Here is a 21,005-nt window from a genome sequence, read left to right as displayed (position 1 = left end):
CCTTTGTTGAGCTTCACTTGAATTCCCACCTAATGCTTTCGTGCCTACGAAAGTTTCCTCCTCGCAGTGTGGGACCGCCCACTGCGCGGGAGTGCTCGACACAAGCACGGCACCTTCACAGTTTTCGCCGATCCTCCCGGACCATCGGTGGCCCTCCGTCGCTTGAAGTACCTAGCCTAGAAGTCAAGCAAGACGCTGCCCGGTCCAAACGATGGTCAACCGGCATATTTGCATCATCGCGCTGTGCTCTCTCTTCCGATGCTTCGCCCAGCCGGAGCCCTGCACCACCTGCCCGCACTACGTGAAGAAGACGGTCGACGCCCCGGCGCGGTTCCTCTTCATCGCGGGCCTCGAGGGCAGCGGCCACCACAGCTTGAGCAACATGTTCGCCATGTGCGTGCGGCGGCGCGTGCTCTGCCGCCACGACCGCGAGCTCGGCCAGCTGCTCCACGGGAACCGGAGCCACCCGACGGGCATCTTCGTCTACGGCCGCCAGGCGGCGGCGGACATCGCGGCGCTGCGGAAGCGGTTCTTCGCGCGGCTCCAGCACCTCCGGGACGCGCCGCGGGACCGCGGCGCGCCCGTGCTGTACCTCCTCAACGTCAACGCCGACGGCGCGACGATCCCCGACGCGGGCATGATGTCCTACCCGAACTTTGGGCCGCCGGACAAGGTGCTGCACCACCCGGACATGCAGACGCTGGCGACGATGGCCGAGGCCGCGGGCGCGGACCTGCGCGTGCTCGTCGTGCTGCGCGGCGCGCGGGAGACGCTCGTGTCGACGAGCGTGCACCGGCTCGGGGAGTTCCCGCCCTGGCCCGAGGAGGCCGCGGTGCTCGGGAACTCGGCCGCGGCGCTCGCGTCGGAGCTCGCGCTCGTGGACCCGCGCTTCGTGGTCTGCGCGCCCTTCGCCGTGGCCACGGACCCGGGGGCGCACCGCGGGGCCTGGGCGTCGCGCCTCGGCCCGGCGCTCCACCCGGGCCTCGACGACGCGCTCGTCGCCGTCCTCGCCGAGGGCCGCGCGGTCGACACGACCGCGGTCGACAAGACGCGGAAGGCGATCCCCGCGGCGCCGCCGACGCCGCCGGGCGCCTACGACCCCCACGTCGAGCACGTCGAGAAGATGCTGGGCCTCGTCGACGCGGCCTGCCGGCGGCGCGGGGGGGTCTACGTCGAGGCGGAGGCGTAATCGCCACACTGATTTACCCCCGGCCAGGGTCCAGCGTCGGACGAGCCGGAACCTGCTCGGACTTTGAACGCGCGCAGGGCACTCGTCCGTGCTCGTGGCCGCATGACCGAGGCACCGGCGCCTCCTGCGAGCGCCATGAACGATAACAAACCACCGCAGGACGACGCACCACCAAGCAGCGATGCGCCTGCAACGACGAGCGACGCGCCGGTTGCGGAGCATTCGGCGACCGTAGAGGTCGCTGAGAACGTCGACGCCGCGGCAAGTGCAGACGCGCCCGCGGAGGCCGCGCCGGCCGCCGCCGTCGTCGAGGACGCCGCGGAGGCGCCCGCCGCGCCGGTGGCGGCGCCGGACGCCGCCGAGGCCGCGGCGCGCGAACCGGCGCCCGCGGCGGAACCGTCTGAACCGCCGGCGGAACCGGCCGCGCCGTCCGAGCCGGCGCCGGCGGGCGACGCGCCCCCGCACGACGGCGGCGCGGAGGGGCGCAAGTCCGAGGAGCCGTGCACGTTCACGGAGAAGGAGGCGGCCGCGGCGTCGCGCGCGGCGGAACCGGCGTCGCCCGTCGCGCTCGACGCGCCGGCGGAGGCGTCGCCGAAGGCCCCGTCGTCCCCCGGGTCCCCCGGCGCGCTCGTCTTCGTCGCGCCGTCGGCGTCCGAGGACGAGGCGTCGCCGCGCGCGCTGTCCGACGACGAGCCGAGCCTGCCGAGCCCGCCGCCGGCGCCCGCGCCGAGGACGCGGCCCGGCCGCTGCGTCGAGTCCGTCGGGTCCGCCGTGCGCCAGGGCGGGCGCGCGGAGCAGCAGGACCGCGTGCTCGTGCGGCGCGAGCCCGGCGTGGGCCTCGTCGTCGGCGTCTTCGACGGCCACGGCGGCCAGGAGGCCGCGGAGCACGCGACGGAGCGGCTCTGGGGCAACGTGCTCCGCCTCGGCGGCGACGACGCCAGCGCCGCGGGCGCGGCCCTCGTCGCGGGCTTCGAGGAGACGCACCGCGAGATGGAGGCCTGCGTGGGCACGTGGCCGAAGAACGCGACGCTCCGGAGCGACTCGACGGCGGGCACGACGGCCGTGCTCTGCGTGCTCCGGGAGTCGGGGAACGTCCTCGACGTCGCCCACGTCGGCGACTCGCGCGCCGTCCTCGGCTGCGTCGGCGAAGCGCCGCGCGCGTCGCGGAGCTCGCCGAGCGCCGTGAGCCTCACGCCGCCGGACCTCGGCCGCGCCGTCGCGGCGCGGGGCCTCACGAAGGACCACAAGGCCCACGACGAGGCCGAGCGGCAGCGCATCGAGGCCGCGGGCGGCACGGTCTACCTCTACGGCGCGGGCCGCGCCGGCGGCTGCGTCGACTCGCGCGTCGGCCTCCCCCGGTGGAAGAGCGACGCGCTCAAGCTGACCGCGCCGAAGCGGCGGACGCTCCACCCGAACCCGCCCCGGTCGCCGCCGGGCGCGCCGCGCCCGGCCGACGACGTCGTCGTCGACCTGCCCTTCCTCAACATGTCGCGCGCGCTCGGCGACTGCTGGAGCCGCCACCCGGCGACGCGCGAGCTCCTCGTGTCGCCGCGGCCCGACGTCGGCCGCGTCGTCCTCGGGCCCGACGACGCCTTCCTCGTGCTCTACTCCGACGGCGTCTCCGGCGTCGTCAGCGACGCCGAGGCCGTCCAGTTCGTCGCCGACGAGCTCCGCGTCGTCGACGCGACGAGCACGTCGAACCGGAAGACGCGGCGCGCGTCGAGCCTCGCCGTCGCCGGCGGCCGCGCGAAGCGCGTCGCCGAGCGCCTCGCGGACCTCGCGCTCAAGCGCTGGTCCGACCGCTACGGCGGGCCCCAGTCCGCGGACAACATCTCCGTCGTCCTCGTGCTCTTCCGCGACGACGCGGGCGACGCGGACGCGCCCGGCTCCCTCAAGCGGGCCAACTCCGCGCCCCTCGCGCCGCCGGACGGCGAGCCGCCGCTCAAGCGCGCCGCGACGCTGCCCGCGCCGCGGTCGCCGCGCGCCGCGTCGCCGCCGCCGAGGCCGTCCTTCGCCGCCGCGGCCGCGCCGCCCGTCGCCGAGGAGGCGTCCTGAACCCCCGGGCAGAAGGCCCGGGGTGTACATAAGAGCTTCGCCGAGACGCGTCGACTCGTTACGCGTTCCGCTGCGGCCGCGCGCACGGCGCGCCGATCGCGGCGCCGCCGAAGGGGTTGTCCCTGTAGTAGCCGAGGCCCCGGTCGCCCTTGCGGAAGACCATGCCCTTGCGGTAGCCGCAGAACGTCTTCGCCGGGTAGAAGGACAGCTCCCCCGCGAACTCGCGGTCGCTCGCGCGCGACGGCTCGTCGACGTAGTAGCCCTGGCCCTTGTCGCCGCGCTTGAAGACCATGCCTGCGAGGGCGCGTGGCGGCGCGACGCGCCAGAGGCGGCGACGCACCTTGGCGGTAGCCGCGGAACGTATCGCTCGCGACGAAGTCCTCGGCCGGCGACGACGCCGCGGCGCCGCCGTCGTCGTCGAGCGGCGGCGGCCAGTCCCAGGTCCTGCGCATGGGCGCGTCGAGCGGCGCGGCGCGCGGGTCGCGGCGCGGGTGCCGCGCGTCGCGTTCGTCTTCGTGTTGTAGTAGTAGGTCTTGCCGGTCGACTCGTCGCGCGCCCCCTGTGGTGTGCGCGTTCGACGGCAAAAAGCTGCGTTTTTTTCGCACCTGCCAGTCCGCGTAGGACGGCGCCGCGTCCTGCGACGACGTGCGCTGCCGCTTCGCCGCGTGCTCCGACATGGTTCGGCTGCGATCGCGCGGCGTCGTCGAGCTCTTGTCGAGCGGCGTCGATTTGCCACAACTTTAGTTGTACTTGTAAAGCACACCATGTTACCCCTCTAGGGCTGCCTGCGTTAGTGATGGAGAGCTCCCGAAGAGGAACCTAAGCCCCCTCCCTCGACGATGGACACGCAGCGCATCGGCGGGAGCCGCGCGACGCTGGGCCGGGGCGGGTCCCACGCCCCGGGCATGTCGAACGACGACTTTAGCGTCCTGTCGCCGCGCCAGGTCCACGACTTCCGCAACGCGCAGACGCAGTGGCAGCGGGCCGTGTGCCTGGTGAACTCGCCGGGCCGCTTCGCGCGCACGGGGACGCTGCTCATGGTCAACGGGAGCTGCGCGGTGCTCGTGGGCGGCGGCGACCACGACGGCAAGCGGTGCATGTCCATGGTCGACGCGGACCACGCGTCCGCGGACTTCTACTGCGACGGCAGCGCGGAGCCGACGGCGAAGGCGCGGCTGCTGCCGCGGGCGCTCTGGCGCGAGATCCCGGAGCACGGCCTGGTGGTCGTCGGCGTCGACGGCGAGCCGCTCCGGGGGCCGCGGATCTGGCCGCTCGTGCCGTCGCCGGAGGTCATGTCGGGCCTGGCGGCGACCATGGGCGAGGTCGGCGCGGGGCCGACGCTGACGACCTACTCCCACGTCCACGGCGTCACGAAGACGGAGCACGTGCTCCACCTCGACGAGTACGACGTCCGGAGCGACCGGCTCTTCCTCCGCGATCCCGCGCCCGTGCAGTGCCACGGGTCGCCCGTCTTCTACGCGGGCCAGTGGGTCGGCGTCGTCACGGAGGAGGTCGAGGAGCTGCCTCGGAACCAGCGGGCGAAGCTCGGCATCGCGCCGCTCTACCTCCACTCCGCGGAGCGGTGCGTCGGCGTCGGCAGCCTGCTCCTGGGCTTCGGCGTCGTCGGCATCAACTTCCACGAGTGGCCCATCCCCGCGGACGTCGACGCCGACGAGGACGCCGAGGAGCTCGACGACGAGGCCGGCGGCGACGACCGCGCGCCGTCGCGGAGCCGCCAGATCTGCGGCGACGTGCGCCTCGACACGCCCTTCGAGCGGCCGCGGCTGCCCGCGATCGAGTTCGTCGGGCGGAGCGGGCGCGCGGCCCACGACGCCCAGCCCAAGGCGGGCGTGGGCCACGGCGGGACGCTGCTCGTCGACGGCGGCGGCCCCGCCGACGCGAACCGCGGCCGCCACTACGTGCCCGCGCTGGCGCTCAAGGCCGTCCACGAGTCGAACGTGGAGGTGCTGGCGCGGCTCAAGGAGCGCTACGGCCCCGATTTTTTGCGGGATTTGCGCGTCGCCGCGGGCTGGACGCTCGCGCACGTCGCGGCGACGGTCAACGGCGGCGCGATGCTGCTGCCGCTGGCGACGCTGGGCGTCGCGCTCGAGACGGCGACGCCCAAGGGCGACACGGTGGCCCACGTCGCGGCCTACCACGGCAACGTCGGCGCGCTGCGGGTGCTCCGGGCCCGCGGCGTCACGATCAACGCCGAGAACTCGCGCGGCGAGCGGCCCGTGCACAAGGCGCAGTTGCGGCGCCACGACGCCGCCGTCGAGTGGTTCAAGCGGCGCCGCGTGCGCCTGCCCAAGGCCGACTTCGACGAGAACCGGCACCTGGGCTTCGCGCCGGACGCGCCGTCCGTCCCGGGCCGCAACGCCGCGGGGCCGCGGCCCGACATGGACCCGGAGTCGTTCCTCGAGGGCTTCTTCGACGACGCGGGCTCCTACGACTCCCACTCCTCCCACTCGACGGACATCCGCCTCTCGCGCGCGTCGGGCCGCAGGCAGAAGGGGCCCTTCTCGCCGAACGCGGCGCACGCCGCTCGGTCCCTCGAGTTCAGCCCGGGCCACGCGCGCCGCGGCGTCCACCTCGCCGCGGCCCACGCCGACGCGCCCGACGCCGCACCGCTGCGCGGCGAGATGGCGCGCACGCGGGCCCAGATAACGACGCTGTAGGGGAGGTAGGACGTTTTGGTTGAGGCTCTCGTTGACGCGGGGCTGCCGCGCTCGCACGGCTCGGGAGACGATGTGCGAGAGCCCTGGGTCCATGCGCATGAGCGAGGACCTGTGGACAGAGGTCTTCCTCTGTCTCGCTCCGTGCGAGACTTGGTTTCCGTCGCTCACCTCGCGCTTACTCAGCGCGGTACTTCGTCGCGACGGACTGTGGAACGCGTTCGCTGCGCGCAAAGCGCCCAAGCACTGGAGTGTGCTGAATTCACAGCCCCCCGGCCGGGAGCGCTTCCGCCGCGCGACTCTGCTCGAGCGCGATCGTGCTGCGCCTCCCGACGTGACCGAGCCGCTGACGTGCGTCGTCACCGTGACGTCCGGCGACGCCGTCGTTTTCCTGGCGCGGTACCCGTTCGCGCCGACGGTGGTAGATGACGATGAAGAGGATCACCAAGCCGGCATGCTTACCTCGGGCCTGTACCAAGGTGGCTTCGAGCCCGCGGTGGAACCAGAGATCATAGACATATTTCCTGCTTTGCCCGCGCGCGGTGAGTCTCCTCCATGTCCGCTGGAGCCCCTGGAAACGAGTTGGCTACTGGAGCGGCCCGATGGACGCGTCGCACGGCTTGTCACCTTCCGCGACCGTCACATAAAGGACCGAGACGGATCGAGTGACCCGGACCAGCCCTTCTCGTTCCTGTGCATGTGGCACGAGAAAACCCTTCGGGTTGATCCATCGCTGCGCCCCTGGCGTTTCGAACTTGGCCTCACGCTCGAGTTCCAAAGGTGCCTGCATACCGACCAGGTCAGGGGCGTCGTTACGGATGTGGAGTTTTTTGCTGCCACTTGGTATCAGCGGGGCGGGTGGGACGGCAACCGGGAGGATGATGTGCCCAGCAACAAAACAATCTTCTACCATTACGCTATGGATACTCGGCTTATAGCGCACTGGGCGGTCATTCCGAAGCATGCTCTCCCATGTCCCCTGGTATTAAGCGTCGCTCTAAAGCGCGTAGCGCACCTCGCGCGGCTCGGGCACCTCGCGCGGCTCGGGCGAGACCTCGGGCGCGTTCCGGTCCCGGCTTCCGCGGCCGCCCTCGACCTCGACGAGGCGGTCGTAGCCCAGCGGCAGCGCCTGGACGACGCGGCGGTCGAGCGCGACGTCGTCCGGCGACCGCCACTTGGCCTCGTAGGGGATGCGCACGTCGCCGCCCAGATCCGCGCGCAGCGCCGCGGCCGCCGCGACGTAGGCGTCGCCGTCGGCCGCGCCCGCGGGCGCCCAGGTCCAGAGCGCCCACGTCGCCGTGCGGAAGAGCACGAAGCACGCCTCGTCGTCGCGCAGCGCCGCGCGGACGACCGCGAAGGCGTCGTCGGCGTTCTCGTCGTCGTCGTGCGCGAGCGTCGCGTCGAGCGCGACGACGCCGCCGCGCAGCCGCGCGCGCAGCGCCCGCTTCGCTTTGGTGAACGACTGCTCGTCGAAGACGGCCTCGAGCTCGAAGCTGAGCACGGCGCCGCCGCCCGGCGCACCGGAGGTCGACGCCTGCGCCGCGCAGCCGTCCTCGTAGGGCTCCCACATGGTGCTGCGGCAGCGACGAGCTGCGGACGACTTCGGCTCGAGCACACGCTCGAGAGCCTTGTGGTAAACTCGCCGAAGCTGAAAACAAAATCAATGAAAATATATATCCAGGCTGCCCATCGAGAGAGCCAGTACGATCAACGCATCCTAGAGCCAGTGATCACCAGACACACTGCCCAAAGACATGATGCGCCTCCTCTCCCTCGCGCTCGCCCTCGGGCTCGCGGCGGCCTCGTGCCCCAACTCCTGCTCCGGCCACGGCACCTGCGGCAGCGACGACACCTGCACCTGCTACCAGGACTGGGTCATGGGCGACCAGGAGGGCGGCGACTGCTCGGACCGCAAGTGCCCCTACCAGGTCGCCTGGTCCGCGTCCCCGGACCGCGACGGCAACATCCACACCTACGCCGAGTGCGCCGGCGTCGGCATCTGCGACCGCTCCACGGGCGACTGCGAGTGCTTCGAGGGCTACACGGGCAAGGGCTGCGGCATCCAGACGTGCCCGAACGACTGCTCCGGCCACGGCGCCTGCACCTACGCCGAGGACGCGCCCTTCGGCACGGTCTGGGGCGACTACTACACGGCCAAGTCCAACTCCCTCACGGGCCTCGGCACGGAGCCGGTCACGCTCGCGCAGGCGCCCGCGTGGGACTCGGGCAAGGTCAAACTGTGCGTCTGCGAGCCGGGCTACACGGACATCGACTGCTCGCGCCGCATGTGCCCCAAGGGCAACGACGTCCTCGACGAGCGCCTCAACCTCGTCACGGCCCTCAAGTACCAGGTCCAGAACGTGACGCTCATCGCCGCGGGCGAGACGGGCGACGGCATCACCTACAACCCCTCCGGCGAGGTCTGCAACGGCGGCTTCGGCGACAGCACCAACGGCGGCTGGTACGGCAAGTACGAGTCCAACAACTGGGCCCGGGGCGCCACGTCCATCGCCGGCTTCAACGGCCAGAACAGCGACAACTGGGACCCGGACTGCTTCAAGGACTTCCTCAACAAGTCCTTCGCGCTCACCTTCACGTCGAAGATGAACCAGTCCTACACGACCAAGCCCCTCGTCCTCAACGAGACGAACGTCTTCAACATCTCCAAGGCCTTCTCCTTCGACGTCCGCAAGGCGCTCGTCGAGCTCCCGAACTACGTCATCGACGACGTCGACGTCGACTGCTCGCTCCAGTACGTGCACCAGAACCTGACGTCGCTCTACCCGGCCCTCTCCTGCCTCATCGCCTTCACGGGCGACACGGTCATGGGCCCCCAGTACCTCCTCGAGGTCGAGACCGACGAGTGCCTCGACGGCTGCACGCCCAAGCTCGAGAACCCCGTCTCGCTCAAGTCGCACTCGCGCGCGAATATCACGGGCGGCGTCATCGGCGGCAACACCCAGAAGATGGGCACGGCCCCGTTCCTCCAGTACAAGGGCAACGTCACGTCCATGCCCGACATCTTCTCCTTCGTCAAGGAGCAGGTCACGGCGGACTACAACTCCTACGAGTGCGGCCGCCGCGGCAAGTGCGACTACTCCACGGGCGAGTGCGAGTGCTTCGAGGGCTACATGGGCGACCGCTGCCAGATGCAGACCGCGCTCATCTAGGCGGGCGACCTTCGCCGCGCCTCCGCTCCGCGCCGCGCGCGTGCAGCGGGCCTTGTAACTGCGATTTGGAAACTACGACAGCGACCTCCGGGGATGCGCGCGAATCGGATTCTATTCGCCGCATGCTAGACTCATACGATACGCGTGGCGCATGCATCAGCTTTTTGGGCGCCGGTGCAAGATCTGTTATTGAACCGTTTTGGAGCCCCGTACGATTATGCTGCCCCCATCGTCGTGAACACCGCGATGCTCTACGAGCGCGTCCGCGTGACGCGGCAGCGCGTCTTCGTCGTCGCGCTGTCGTTCGCGCTGCTCCTGTGCAACCGCCTCCTGCACCGGGCGTCGTCGCTGAGCTCGTCGGCGGCGCACGGGCCGGGCAACCTGCACGCCTTTGGCACGCACAGCAGCCTCCCGCCGCCGCCGCCGCCGCCGCCGCCGCCGCCGCCGCCGCCGCCGCCGCCGCCGCCGCCGCCGCCGCCGCCGCCGCCGCCGCCGCCCGCCGTCGCCGCGCGGCCGCCGCCGCCGCCGCCCTTCGTCGTGCCGCCGCTCGGGGCCGCCGTGCGCGAGTGGGCCGCGGGCGAGCGGGGCCAGTGGGAGAGCCTCGAGGCCGTCGGCGTCGCGTCGCGGGCCCGCGCGCCGGGCGCGCTCTGCGTCGGCGGCTTCGCCGACGAGGGCGGCGAGGTCTGCGTGGCGCCCTACCTGCAGATCCGGCGGCCCTGGCGCGTCTGGGTCGTGCCCGCGGACGAGGGCAAGGGCGAGCGCGGCTGGCGGTTCAAGAATCTGATGAAGGGCGGCTTCGACGCCCACCCGCACCTCGTCGACGAGGCCAACCCGGCGGCGGCCGACGCCCTCGTCTGGATCCCGACCTGCGCCCACGAGTTCCGCGTGGAGAAGTACGCGCTCCGGCCGGGCGATCTCGCGAAGCTCGCGGTGCTCGACGAGAGCGACGCGCCGGGCAACTGGCCCCAGGTCAACAAGCACCACCTCGGCGTCTACTTTAAGCGCTCCTGGGTGCGACGCGCGGCGTCCGTTTTTGTTCCGCGCGATCCGGGGGAACCCGCGCGCCGGCAGGTCCACAAGCGCAACGGCACGCACCACGACGGCGGCGACGCGCCCGGCGACGTCATCGCGAAGAAGGCGTCCAAGGCCGTCTGCGAGGGCGACGGCGACCACTGCGCGTACCACGGGTCGCGCGCGTGGAAGAACCGCGACAGGCCCGCGCTCGGCCAGTACTTCGTGCCCTTCCCCTACAGCGTCTGGGACAACTACACGTCGGGCATGGTCCTGGGCGCGCCGCGGGACGTGCGCGTCGTCTGCACGGTGCGCACGCACGCGGAGAAGCAGCCCGCGCGGACGCGCGTCGTCGGGTTCCTCAGGGAGATCCTCTTCGGCGAGTTCGGGCTGGCGCCGGGCGAGGACGCCGTCGTCGGGGACACGGGGGGCCACCGGAAGACCGTGGACGCGTCCTACTTTGGCTGGATGCGGTCGGCGCAGATCGTCGTGACCTGCAACCCCTCGCACTGGGACGGCGACTTCCGCCTCTTCGAGGCGCTGAGCTCGGGCGCGCTCGTCTTCACGGACGAGCTCCACACGCCCCAGCCCTACGCGCTCGTCGACGGCGTCCACTGCGTCGTCTACGACACGCACGACAAGGGCGACCTGCGGCGCAAGCTCGCCTACTACCTCGAGCGGCCGCGCGAGGCCGCGCGCATCGCCGCGAACGGCCTCGCGCACGTGCTCCGCCACCACCGCGCCGTGTCCCGCGTCGACTACGTGCTCCGCACGCTCGACGACAAGTGGCGCCTCCACCCGGAGGAGGACCGCGGCCGCGAGCCGCGGCCGCCGCCGCGCGCGGCGCGCTACGCGGAGACGGGCTTCGCCATCCGCGCGAGCCGCGACCACGAGCTCCACGCGCTCGCCTTCCCGCCGGACCCGAAGCGGCCCCTCATCGGCTAAGGGCCCCTTAGCGGCGGCCCCGGTCCCGGCTCCGGTCGCGGCGGCTCCGGTCCCGGGACCGCGACCGGTCGCGGCGGCTCCGGTCCCGGCTCCGGTCGCGGCGGCTCCGGTCGCGCGAGTCGTCGCGGCGGCTCCGGTCGCGCGACGAGCGGCCCCTGGACTCGTCGCGGGACCGCCCGTCGCGGCTCTTGGACCGCTTCTTCTCCTCCTTGAAGACGCCGCCGAGGCCCTCGACCCTGCCCCGCCGGAACGCGTCGAACTCGCGCCGGCGCCCGTCGCTGCTCAGGCACGCGTAGCGCGGGTCCCGCACGGCGCGGAGCGCGTCGTCGACCTTGGACCAGCGGAGCGCCTCCCACTTGGCGAGCTCGGACGCCGCGTCGGCGGGCGCGGCCCCGAGCAGCGTCGCCTCGACCTCGCCGAGGTAGGCGGCGAAGTCGGCGCCGCGCTTGCGCGACCGCGCCTCCTTGGCGGCCTTCTCCGTCGCCGCGAGCTCGCGCACGAAGTCCTCGAAGGCCCGCTGCTTGACGTCGTCCTCCAACAACCCGAAGCGCGCGTCCTTGTGCGCGCGGCAGTGCTCCCGCAGTTTCGGGCCGGCCTCGCGCCACGTCGCGCTGCCGTCGACGAAGGCGTGCTCCGCGAGGAGCCCCAGGAAGGCCTGCTTGTGCTTTTGCTCGAGCTTCGCCGCGTCCGCGCGCTCCTTCGCCTTCTCGACCTTCAATCGCGCGTTCTGGTACTCCGCGAAGGCCTGCTTCCGCTCGCCCTGGTTCTTGACGGCCTCCGTGGGCGCGTCGTACTGGACCCGCCGGTAGACGTCGGCGAAGACCTCCCAGGAGCCGACCTCGAGCGACTCGAGGTGCGCCTGGAACGCCTTCCGCGCGGCGTCGCCGTCGTAGGGCGCCTGGGCCTCAACGCCGCCGCCCTCGGCGATGGCGGCGCAGAACTTCTCGTAGGCGTCGTTGACGAGCTGGAACCGCCGCGTCGCGTCCGCGTCGCCGCGGTTCCGGTCGGGGTGGTGCCGGAGCGACTCCTTCTTGAACGCGCGCTTCAAGACGGCCTCGTCGCGGCAGTCCGGCGCGACGCCGAGCACGCGCGCCGCGTCCGCGAGCTTCATGTCCTCGCGCTTCTTGTCCTTGAGGTGCCGCCGCTTCGCCGCGCGGAGCGCGGCCTTCTCGAGCGCCTCCTCGAGTGCCGCGAGGCGGGGCTCGACCTCCGCCTTGAGCGCCAGCAGCTCCTTGCACTGCGCGTGGCACTCGAGGCCCTCCTCGATCTTCGCGAGGCACTCGGGCAGGTAGCCCATGTTCGCCAGGTTCTGCGCCTGCTCGCAGAGCTCGACCGCGCGCTCGCGCCGGTGGATGCTGTCGAGGTGGCTCATGGGTGTGTCTTTCGCGGAGCTATGCGGCGGCGACGAGCGTCGATGGAGTTTTTTGAGCTATGCGACGTCGGGATCCGTTCGCGTCGGCGGCGAAAGGCGTCGACCTGCCCACGCCTCGTCGTCGGGCGCGAGTAGGCGAGGTCGGTCGAGATGACGGCGCCCGCTTGGCGCCCGACTCGGCCGGCGACCGGCGAACGCGCCTCGCGCCGCCCGAAACGCCGAACGCGGCCGCCGTGTTACGACTCGACCACGACTCCATCCGGGAAGCGCGTCCGGGAGGAGCCGTTGGCGTGGACGAACTTCTTCGTGCCGTCGGGGAACGTGATGTCCTTGGAGCCGTCCTGGTTGTGCTTCTCGACCTGGCCGTTGGGGAACTCGAAGATCTCGATGTTGCGCTTCGGGTCCGACGTGTGCGTCGTCTGGGCCGACGCGTAGTAGTAGACGACGCGGCCCGTCGCCGCGTCCGCGCTCTTGACGTCGCCGTTCGCGAAGCGAACCTCGACGGCGCCGTCGGGCGACACGGCCTTGCGCGTGCCGTTCTTGTACTCGACCTCCTTCTTCCCGTCGGGGAACGTGCGCTCGCGGATGCCCTCGCGGCCCTTGACGGGCCGCCACGGCGGCTCGGCCGGCGCCGTCGCGCGCGGCGGAGCGTCGTCGCGCTTCGGCCGCTCGGACGTCGCGGGCCGCTGGGGCCGGTCCGCGGGCGCCGACGACGGCGCGGGCGCGGCGTCCGCCGGCGCGGGCGTCGTCCGCACGGGCGGCGGCCGCTTGTGCGCCGGTTTTTTGGACGACCGGTCCGGCGGCGCCATGGCGCGCGCCTCCTCGGCGGCGACGGCGGCCTCGGCGTCCCGCACGGACGCCATCTTCGCGTCGTAGGCCTCCTGCAGGGACGCCTCGCGCGCGAGGAACTTCTGCCGGCGCCGGTCGCCCTGGAGCTTCAGGCGCGCGATCGTCGCCGACATCGCCTCGACCTCGGCGTCGAGCGCGGCCTCGTCGCCCGCGGCGCCCTCCTCGGGCTTGGACCGCTCGCGCTCGACGCCCCGCTTCTCCTTGGCGATCGACGCCTTCTGCTGCGCCTCGAAGGCGTCGAGCGCCGCGTCCTCGTCGTCCGCGCGCGCGTCCGCCTCCGCGACGCGCCGCTCGATGTCCGCGAGCGACCGCTCGAGGCGCCGCGTCGTCTCCGCGCTCTTGGCGAGATCCTCCTGGCACTGGGCCAGCGCGAGCCGCAGCGTACTTCGGCTCTCGGACGTTCGCGGCGCCGCGGCCGCGGAATTTCGCGGCGGCGCCGCGCCGTTCCGCGCGGGCCTCGGCGCGGCCGCGGGCCGCGCCGCGGGCTGGCGCGACGGCGGCGCCTCGGCGCCGTTGCGCCGCGCGGCGCCGTTGCGCCGGGCGGCGCCGTTGCGCGCGGGCCGCGCGGCCGCCGCGGCCGAAACCGCCGCGGCGTCGTCGTCGTCGGACGCGGCGCCGTCGTCCGCGCCGTCCGCGCCGTACATGGCCGCGAGCGCCGCGTCGTCGCGCGGCGGCCGCTGCGCGCTCCGCCGCGGCGACGACGCCTGCACCTCGTCGCCGAGCACGGCGCGCTCGACGGCGACGAACTCGTCCAGGGCCGCCTTCTCCGCCGCGCGCGACGACCGGAAGGCGCGCGTCAGCGTCGTGTGCGTGAGCTCATCGGCGCTCGACTCCGCGTCGTCGTCCCAGGACATCTTTCGAGCGTCGCGCGTGCAGCGCGCGCGCGCGCAACAGGGCAGTGCTCGAGCTGTTGGCGCCTCTTTCACCACTTCGCGATGGACGACGAGTCCTTCCTCGATGGACGGCGTGCAGCGCCTCCGGACGAGTCTGAGGCGGCCTATTTTGCGGCTGCTAGGCGGCATCGGCCGTAGATGTGCGGCGGTTCGTGGCGGTCGAGCGGCGGCCCGGTCCAGGACGCGTCGCAACCCTCAAGGTTCGTGTTCGTCGCGCGCGAGCGCGGCTCCGAGTCGCCGACACCGGCTCGCTCCGACGCGGAGCAGCCACGGTGGTGCGCGGACCCAAGAGTGATGCGGACGTGCGGAATTTCGCGGCGCGTGGCTCCCAGCCGCGTCGAGGACGACGCGCCGAGGAAGCCTGGCGCCGCCGGGGGTCGCCGATCCAACACTTCGAGCATCTCAGCCGCAAGCTCAAGACCTTCCATCAATCAACGATGTTCAAGCTTATCGTCGCCCTCTGCGCCTCGAGCGCCGTCGCGTTCCAGTCGGCCATGCCGGCGGCCCGCGCCACGTAGAAAACCGGCGTCGAAATGACGGGAAACGCGCCGTGGGCTCCCAAAATGGCTCGATTCGCCGATCGGCGGTCGAAAGCGACGGCGATCGCGCGGGCGGGCCCCGCGCGGCGTGGCGCCCCGGAGCCCGCCGCCGCGGCACATAAAGCCCCGCGCGAGCGCCTCGGAACCCGCCCGACCCGCGCGCGCGCGCCGCGCCCGACGAAACCGCGCGCGCAGGTCCTCGCTCAAGGCCGTCGAGGAGTTCGAGATCGGCGTGCAGCCCCCGGCGGGCTTCTTCGACCCGCTCAACTACTGCGAGGACCAGCCCGAGTCCTTCGTGCGCCGCCGCGCCGTCGAGCGCAAGCACGGCCGCGTGACCATGGTCGCGTTCGTCGGCATCCTCGTCCACAACGCGAACATCGAGTTCCCCGGCTACCTCTCCAAGTCCCAGGGCCTCAAGTTTTCCGACATCCCCAACGGCATCTACGGCCTCTCCAAGGTCCCCTCCGCGGGCCTCCTCCAGATCCTCCTCTTCTTCGGCCTCGTCGAGCTCGCGTGGTGGCCCGCGTCCAACTACTCCGGCGACTACGGCGTCGGCTTCTTCGGCGCCAAGTACGAGGGCGAGGAGAAGCTCCAGAAGCTCAACGCCGAGATGGCCAACGGCCGCCTCGCCATGCTCGGCGTCGCCGGCGCGATGCTCGCCGAGGGCCAGACCGGCGAGACGCTCTCCGAGCAGCTCCTCGCGCTCAACTTCAACCCCTTCGCCTAAGCGGCGACGGCGGTGCGGTCGGCGCGGTCGGCGGCGGCGCGGCCACGACGGCGCGGCGGCCGCGCGCGCGCGGCGGCCGCGACGCGCGCGCGGGCGGCGCGGAGTAAGAGCGCGTCCCGACGGAAGGTCGGCGATTAGCCAGTGCGATAATGCTCCTCAACGGCGCTTCTCCCAGCCCTCGGTCGCCGGGCGCCGGGTGCGCCTCCCCTTCCATGACTTCAACATCGCGGGTTGCAGTACGGTTGAAGCCTTGACGACGCAGAGGCTACGCAGCCCCGCACGATGGAATAACGCAGTCGTCCACAATGAAGCGGCCTCCAAAGGGGACGAAGGTGGGGCCCTACGCGCCGCCGCCGGCGGACGGCGTCTGGAGCGAGAAAGACGACGCGCTGCTGCAGCAGCTCATGGACCCCCTCTTCCACAAACCAAAAATCAACCCGCTGGGCATGCTGGGCAGCGAGGCGCGCGGCCTCTGCTGCGCGCCCAAGTCCGAGGTTTTTGATCGTCTTGTTGCGTTCGTGTCGACGATCAACGTCATGAGCGGCCTGGTCCTCTCGGCGATCGCGTCGCTCGCGACGGCGCCGCTCGTCGTCGAAGCGCTGCCCTCGAACAAGCGGTTCCTGGGCAGCCTCTTCAACGTGCTCGCCTTCGTGTCCGTCGCGACGCAGATCTGCGTCGTCATGTTTTCCACGTACATGCTCTTCCTCGTGTACTGCCACGGGCACAGCCCGTCGGCGATCTACCGCGCGCTCGTCCACTCGCAGACCCTCATCGGCGCCTGCATGCTCGGCGTCTACTTCCCGCTCCTGCTCTGGCTCGGCATGATCGTGATCGCGTCCCAAATCTACTTCGCGTTCTGGCCCAAGTGGCTCTGCACGTTCGCCGTGCCCCTCGTCTACGCGGCGTTCCATTTCCTCTTCACCTACAGCTACGCGCGCGCGTTCCCGCGCGCGATGTGGGGCTGGCACGCCGTCACGGCGCCCTGGCTCTTCTGGAGCGGCCGCGTCCGCGCCGACGTCGAGCGCAACGACGCGGCGCTCCGCGCGGCGGCGGAGCAGGGCGCGCTCGCGGGCAAGGACGACGACCACGACGGCGTCGTCGACGCGCCGCGCGCGCGGACGCCCGAGGAAGCGCAGCTCGACGCGTTCGTGCGCCGCGCGCTGCCGGAGCGCGAGGCGATGGAGGCCGAGGACGCGCGCCGCGCCGCGCTCGTGCGCGCGCTCGCCGTCGAGGGGCTCGTCGTGCCGCGCCTCGCGGACGCGGCGCGCCAGCCCGGCGGCTTCGCCGTCGTCATGGGCCTCCTCGACTTCTCCCAGGCGGGGAGCGGCATCGAGCTCTCCCGCGGCGAGCGCCTCGCCCTGGCGACCGCCCTCATGAAGGAGGCGACGCCCGTCGACGCGTATAGGTAGGGTAAGACAGGTCACGGTGGTGTTTCAAGGTGTGTTCCGGGCCCCATGATCGCGGCACCACTTGCCGCACCGACTTGGAGCTCGAGCATCAACAGACTTCAAGCTACTTCAGTCCGTACTTCACGAAGATCACGGCGTCGACCGACTGCGTCGACGCTGACCACAAAGCTCGAGCGGCGCGCGCATTTTTGGCTGCCGACGCCGCCCAAAACGACGAGACCGCCTGGCCTCTGCCACAACGACAACCGCGAAGCGAAGCCGATGGCCGAAAACCGGCGGGCGCCGTCCCCGCTCGCGCCGAACCACGACGACGTTCTCCAGGGTAAACCGCAGCCGAAATGGTGGCTCATGCACGCGCTCAACTACGTCGTCATGGCCATCTTCCTCGGGTCCGTCGGGCTCCACGTGTCGCGGACCTCCTTCGGCCTGCGGCGCGACGCGACGCGCGCCCCCGGCGTCCGTTACCGCGCGCGCGCGGCCGCCGCGCGTTCGAATAGAAACGAAGAGAAACGAAACGCCGTAGGTCCCTGCTGCCCATGCTGACGGTCTGGAGCTGCTGCATGGCCTACTTCTTCGGGTTCTTCGGCATCTCCTTCGTGGACAAGGACGAGGACCTCTTCGCGGGCGTCGACGACGCGTTCGAGGTGCTCGACCTCACGGTGCGGCGCGAGGCGCGGGCCGACGAGGCCGGGGCCGACGCCCCCCGGGAGTTCTCCCCCGGCGGGGGCGCCCTGCCGACGCTCCGCGAGGAGACCGACGCGCGCGGCGGCGCCGCGGCGTCGGCGACGACGCCGCGCGCGCTCTCGGCGGCCGCGGCCGCGCGGGCCGCCGAGGAGAGGAGCCCCAACGAGCGGGCCGAGGACGCGGACGGCCTGCGGGGCGTGCGCGGCGAGGACCGGGTGCGCTGCGCCGCGGCGCTGGCCCGCGCCGGGGGCGACGCGGCGGCGCTCGAGGTCAAGATCCCCGTGCGACTCGCGGGGCCGGTCCGCGTCGACGGCCGCGAGACGCTCGCGCCGCTCGCGGGCGCGGACGATCGGCTCCGGGAGCGCGTCGACGCCGGCGCGCGGGCGCTGCGCCTGAGCGGCGGCGCGACGTCCCGCGCGGACGCGGGGGAGGCGGCGGAACCGACGTACGGCTGCGCGTCGGTCTGCGTCGTCTGCCCGACGCTCGCGGGCGCGGACGCCGCGGCCGCGCTCGCGCGGGGCAAGGCGTTGCGCAACGCGCAGCGGCCCCGGGCGGTGATCCGCGACGCGCAGGCCCTGGGGCGCTGCTGCTACGTGACGCTATCTCTTCTTCTACCGTCGGACGACGCGGAAGCCAAGGCGCTCGCTTTGGGCGTCGGCGCGGCGGTCTGCGAGGCCGCGCGCGGCGCCTACGTCGGCCCGGCCGTCGCCGCGCCGGAGCCGCGGGCGCCGGCGACGATTTCCGTCACGGCGGAGGCGACGGTGCCGGGGCCCGTGCTCCTCAAGGTGCTCGGCTGCTCCGTCCACGACCTCTGCGCGGCCTTCGCGCGGCGCGAGCTCGCCGCGCGGCACCACCTCGCGCGCGCGGGGCCCCGCGCCGGCGACGCGCTCGCGCCCTGGGCCTCCTGCCACGCCGACGACGCGCGGCGACTCGTCCGCGCGATCGACGGCGCCGCGCGCGGCGGCGGCGGCGGCGGCGGCGCGCCCGCGGTCCGCGCGGCCGTCGAGGCCGTGAACCGCGGGCGCGACGTCCACGTCGCCGCGACGCTCGACGGCCTCGCCGTGGACGCGGACGGCGCGTCGCCGCTCGCGGGCCTGCTCCGCGGCGACGGCCTCGCGCCGGGCGCCGTCGCCGCCGCCGCCGTGCTCGGCCTCGAGCTCGCGAACTTGGCGGCGTCCGCGCACTCGCGGCCGCGGCCGGGGCGGACGTAGGCGCGTTTTTAAGAGTCCATGCGGCAACGTAAAACGATCTTTCAGGCGTTCTTTCGAGCAGTGCGCAGAGATGCTCCAAAACCGTAACTATAACTTCAAGTTAGACAGAAATCCGAAACGGATTCGAGGCGACGGGTTCCCCGACCTTTCGCGTCCCAACCTCGACGCGCTGTGTCGTCGCTACCGGAGCCGCTGCCCGCGGGCTTCGACCTGCTCGTCGCCGCGGACGTGCTCTACGACGCGTCTCTAGCCCTATGCCGGCGGAGGTGGGCCCCGCCGCGGAGGCGCCGCGGCCCAGGGGCCGGTTCCGCAGCGCGACGAGCGGGCTCATGAGCAAGCTGTGGATGCGGCGCCGGAGCAAGAAGACGAGCAAGGTCGTCCCGACGATGAAGACCCTCGTCGTGGCGCCCGCGGGGACGCCGACGCGGTCCATCAGCACGGAGACCTGCGGCACGCCGACCTCGCCCTTCGACGGGCAGCCCTTCCGCCTCGGCTACCTCTGCGCCGAGCCGCTCGTCTACCGGAAGCCCGACGGGTCCTTCGGCGCGCTGCCCCCGGTGCAGAGCCGGCGCGACGGCGAGGTGTCGCTGCTCAAAGCCGTGCTCGCGCGGAGCGAGACGGCCGTGCGCTTCCGCAGCGCCGTCGCCACGGTGACGGAGCTGCGGTCCCTGCTGACCGTGGGCTGCGACGCGCTGCACTTCAGCGGCCACGGGCTGCCCCGGTCGCTGAGTTTCGAATTAGAGGGCCGCGCGGAGCTGACCATGGTGGGCCACGACCGCCTGGAGGCCCTGTTCGCCGCCGGCGGGCACCGCGCGCGCCTCGTCTTCGCGGCCGCGTGCAAGTCGGAGTTCGCGGGCCGCGCGTTCGCGCGCCACGTGCCGCACGTGATCTGCGTCCGCGTCGACGCGCGCCTCGGCGACCGCGCGGCGCGCGACATGGCCGAGCAGTTCTACGCGGCGATCCTCCGGGGGCGGACCGTGCGCGAGGCGTTCGACATCGGCGTGGCCGCGGTCGGCGCCGCGGGCGCCGCGTACCTGCTGCTCCCGGAGGACGGCGACCACGACGTGCCCTTGGTGCGCGGCGACGACGCGTCGCTCGTCGCCGGCGACGTCGCCCTGGCGACGGCGCGGCCGGGCGCGCTCCGGGACGAGTCGCGGCCCGCCGCGGCGTCGAGCTGCCCCGCGCCGCCCGCGCCGCTCTTCGGGCGCGCGGCGGCCGTCGCCGAGGTCGTGCGGCTCGCGGGCTACGAGGGGCGGCGCTGCGTGACCGTCGCCGGGGCGAGGGGCTCGGGCAAGGCCGCCGTCGCGCGCGCGGCGGCCCAGTTCCTCGCGGACCGCCGCCACTTCGCCGCCGTCGCGCACGTCGACGACCTGCCCAAGGCGCCGCTGTCGGCCTTCCTCTCCTATGTCGTCGACGAGACGCGCCAGCCCTACCCGCGCGTCGTCGAGCGCTTCCTCGAGGCGGCGGCGGCGGCGCGGCGCGCGTGCGAGGGGCGCGGCGGCGGGTCGCGGCGGCCGTCGGCGGACGACGAGCTCACGCCGGACAGCTGCGCGCGCGCCTTCGCGGATCTGGCGGCCCTCGCGGGCGGGAGCGTGCTCGTCGTCGTCCGCGGCGCGTCGCCGGAGATCCGGGGCCTCGTGCGCATGATTTCGCATTTGCTGGAGAACGTGCCCGGGCTGTCGGTGCTCTGCTCGGGCGAGGCGCTCCACGGCGGCGCGGAGCGCGTCGAGAACGCGCCCGAGAAGGTCTACGACCTGCCGCCGCTCCCGCGCCACGACATGGCCCGGCTCCTGGACGACCTCGCGCCGCGGCGCATCCCCGACGCGGAGCTCCTGGGCCTCGAGCCCCACGACGACGCCCCGCGCGTCGCGACGGTGACGCCGACGACGCGGAAGCTGCTGGCGCCCATCGCGCGCGGGCCGGACCCGGCCGACGACCGCGCGCGGGCGCTCGACGCCTTCGCCGCGCACGGCGCGCTCCTGGCGCTCGAGGGCAACGCCAAGGCCGCGGTGGCCTTCGCGCCGAAGCTGTCCCGCGACCTCCGCGATCCCGCGCTGCCGGGCGAGGCCGCGCGGTGCCTCCGCGACTCCGACGCGTCGCCGGGCAGCGCGCCGTCGTTCTGGGCGGAGCGCGGATTTTAACTTTGCAAGCTCGCGCGCTAGACGCACACGTCTCCGGATGATCGCCGGGCTCTAGCCGGTGCGCTGGCGCTTCTCGCGGTGCTTCTTCACGGACGCCGCGGCCGAGGGGACGGTGACCTTGCACATCCAGCGGTG

The 21,005-nt window shown here is 72.8% G+C and overlaps 5 protein-coding genes across 5 annotated transcripts; 4 read left to right on the top strand and 1 right to left on the bottom strand.

Annotated features, from left to right (window-relative positions):
• Positions 1 to 211: 211 nt before the first annotated feature.
• AURANDRAFT_63280 (hypothetical protein) lies at positions 212 to 5,922 on the top strand (the record flags this gene model as incomplete). Its single annotated transcript, XM_009037481.1, has 4 exons — positions 212 to 1,165; positions 1,475 to 3,162; positions 4,024 to 4,033; positions 4,096 to 5,922. 4 exons carry the CDS (start codon positions 212 to 214, stop codon positions 5,920 to 5,922), a joined length of 4,479 nt encoding a protein of 1,492 aa, XP_009035729.1.
• A 1,754-nt stretch (positions 5,923 to 7,676) lies between these two features.
• Positions 7,677 to 9,089, top strand: AURANDRAFT_24120 (hypothetical protein; the record flags this gene model as incomplete). The annotated part of the gene is made up of 3 exons (XM_009037482.1): positions 7,677 to 8,249; positions 8,397 to 8,819; positions 8,916 to 9,089. The coding sequence occupies 3 exons, from the start codon at positions 7,677 to 7,679 to the stop codon at positions 9,087 to 9,089; spliced, it is 1,170 nt and encodes a 389-aa protein (XP_009035730.1).
• Positions 9,090 to 12,659: 3,570 nt separating this feature from the next.
• AURANDRAFT_15226 (hypothetical protein) lies at positions 12,660 to 13,010 on the bottom strand (the record flags this gene model as incomplete). Its single annotated transcript, XM_009037397.1, has 1 exon — positions 12,660 to 13,010. A coding segment is annotated over one exon (351 nt), but the record flags the coding sequence as incomplete, so codon positions are not given.
• A 1,575-nt stretch (positions 13,011 to 14,585) lies between these two features.
• Positions 14,586 to 15,589, top strand: LHC35 (putative plastid light harvesting protein; the record flags this gene model as incomplete). Its single annotated transcript, XM_009037483.1, has 2 exons — positions 14,586 to 14,673; positions 14,894 to 15,589. The coding sequence occupies 2 exons, from the start codon at positions 14,597 to 14,599 to the stop codon at positions 15,423 to 15,425; spliced, it is 609 nt and encodes a 202-aa protein (XP_009035731.1).
• A 240-nt stretch (positions 15,590 to 15,829) lies between these two features.
• Positions 15,830 to 20,870, top strand: AURANDRAFT_63276 (hypothetical protein; the record flags this gene model as incomplete). Its single annotated transcript, XM_009037484.1, has 3 exons — positions 15,830 to 16,830; positions 17,358 to 18,660; positions 18,996 to 20,870. The coding sequence occupies 3 exons, from the start codon at positions 15,830 to 15,832 to the stop codon at positions 20,868 to 20,870; spliced, it is 4,179 nt and encodes a 1,392-aa protein (XP_009035732.1).
• Between the last annotated feature and the right edge of the window lie 135 nt (positions 20,871 to 21,005).

This window comes from Aureococcus anophagefferens (assembly GCF_000186865.1).
Source record: "Aureococcus anophagefferens unplaced genomic scaffold AURANscaffold_6, whole genome shotgun sequence".
NCBI lineage: Eukaryota > Pelagophyceae > Pelagomonadales > Pelagomonadaceae > Aureococcus > Aureococcus anophagefferens.
Note: the sequence above shows the minus strand (reverse complement) of the source record. Positions and strands in the feature narration are given on the sequence as shown.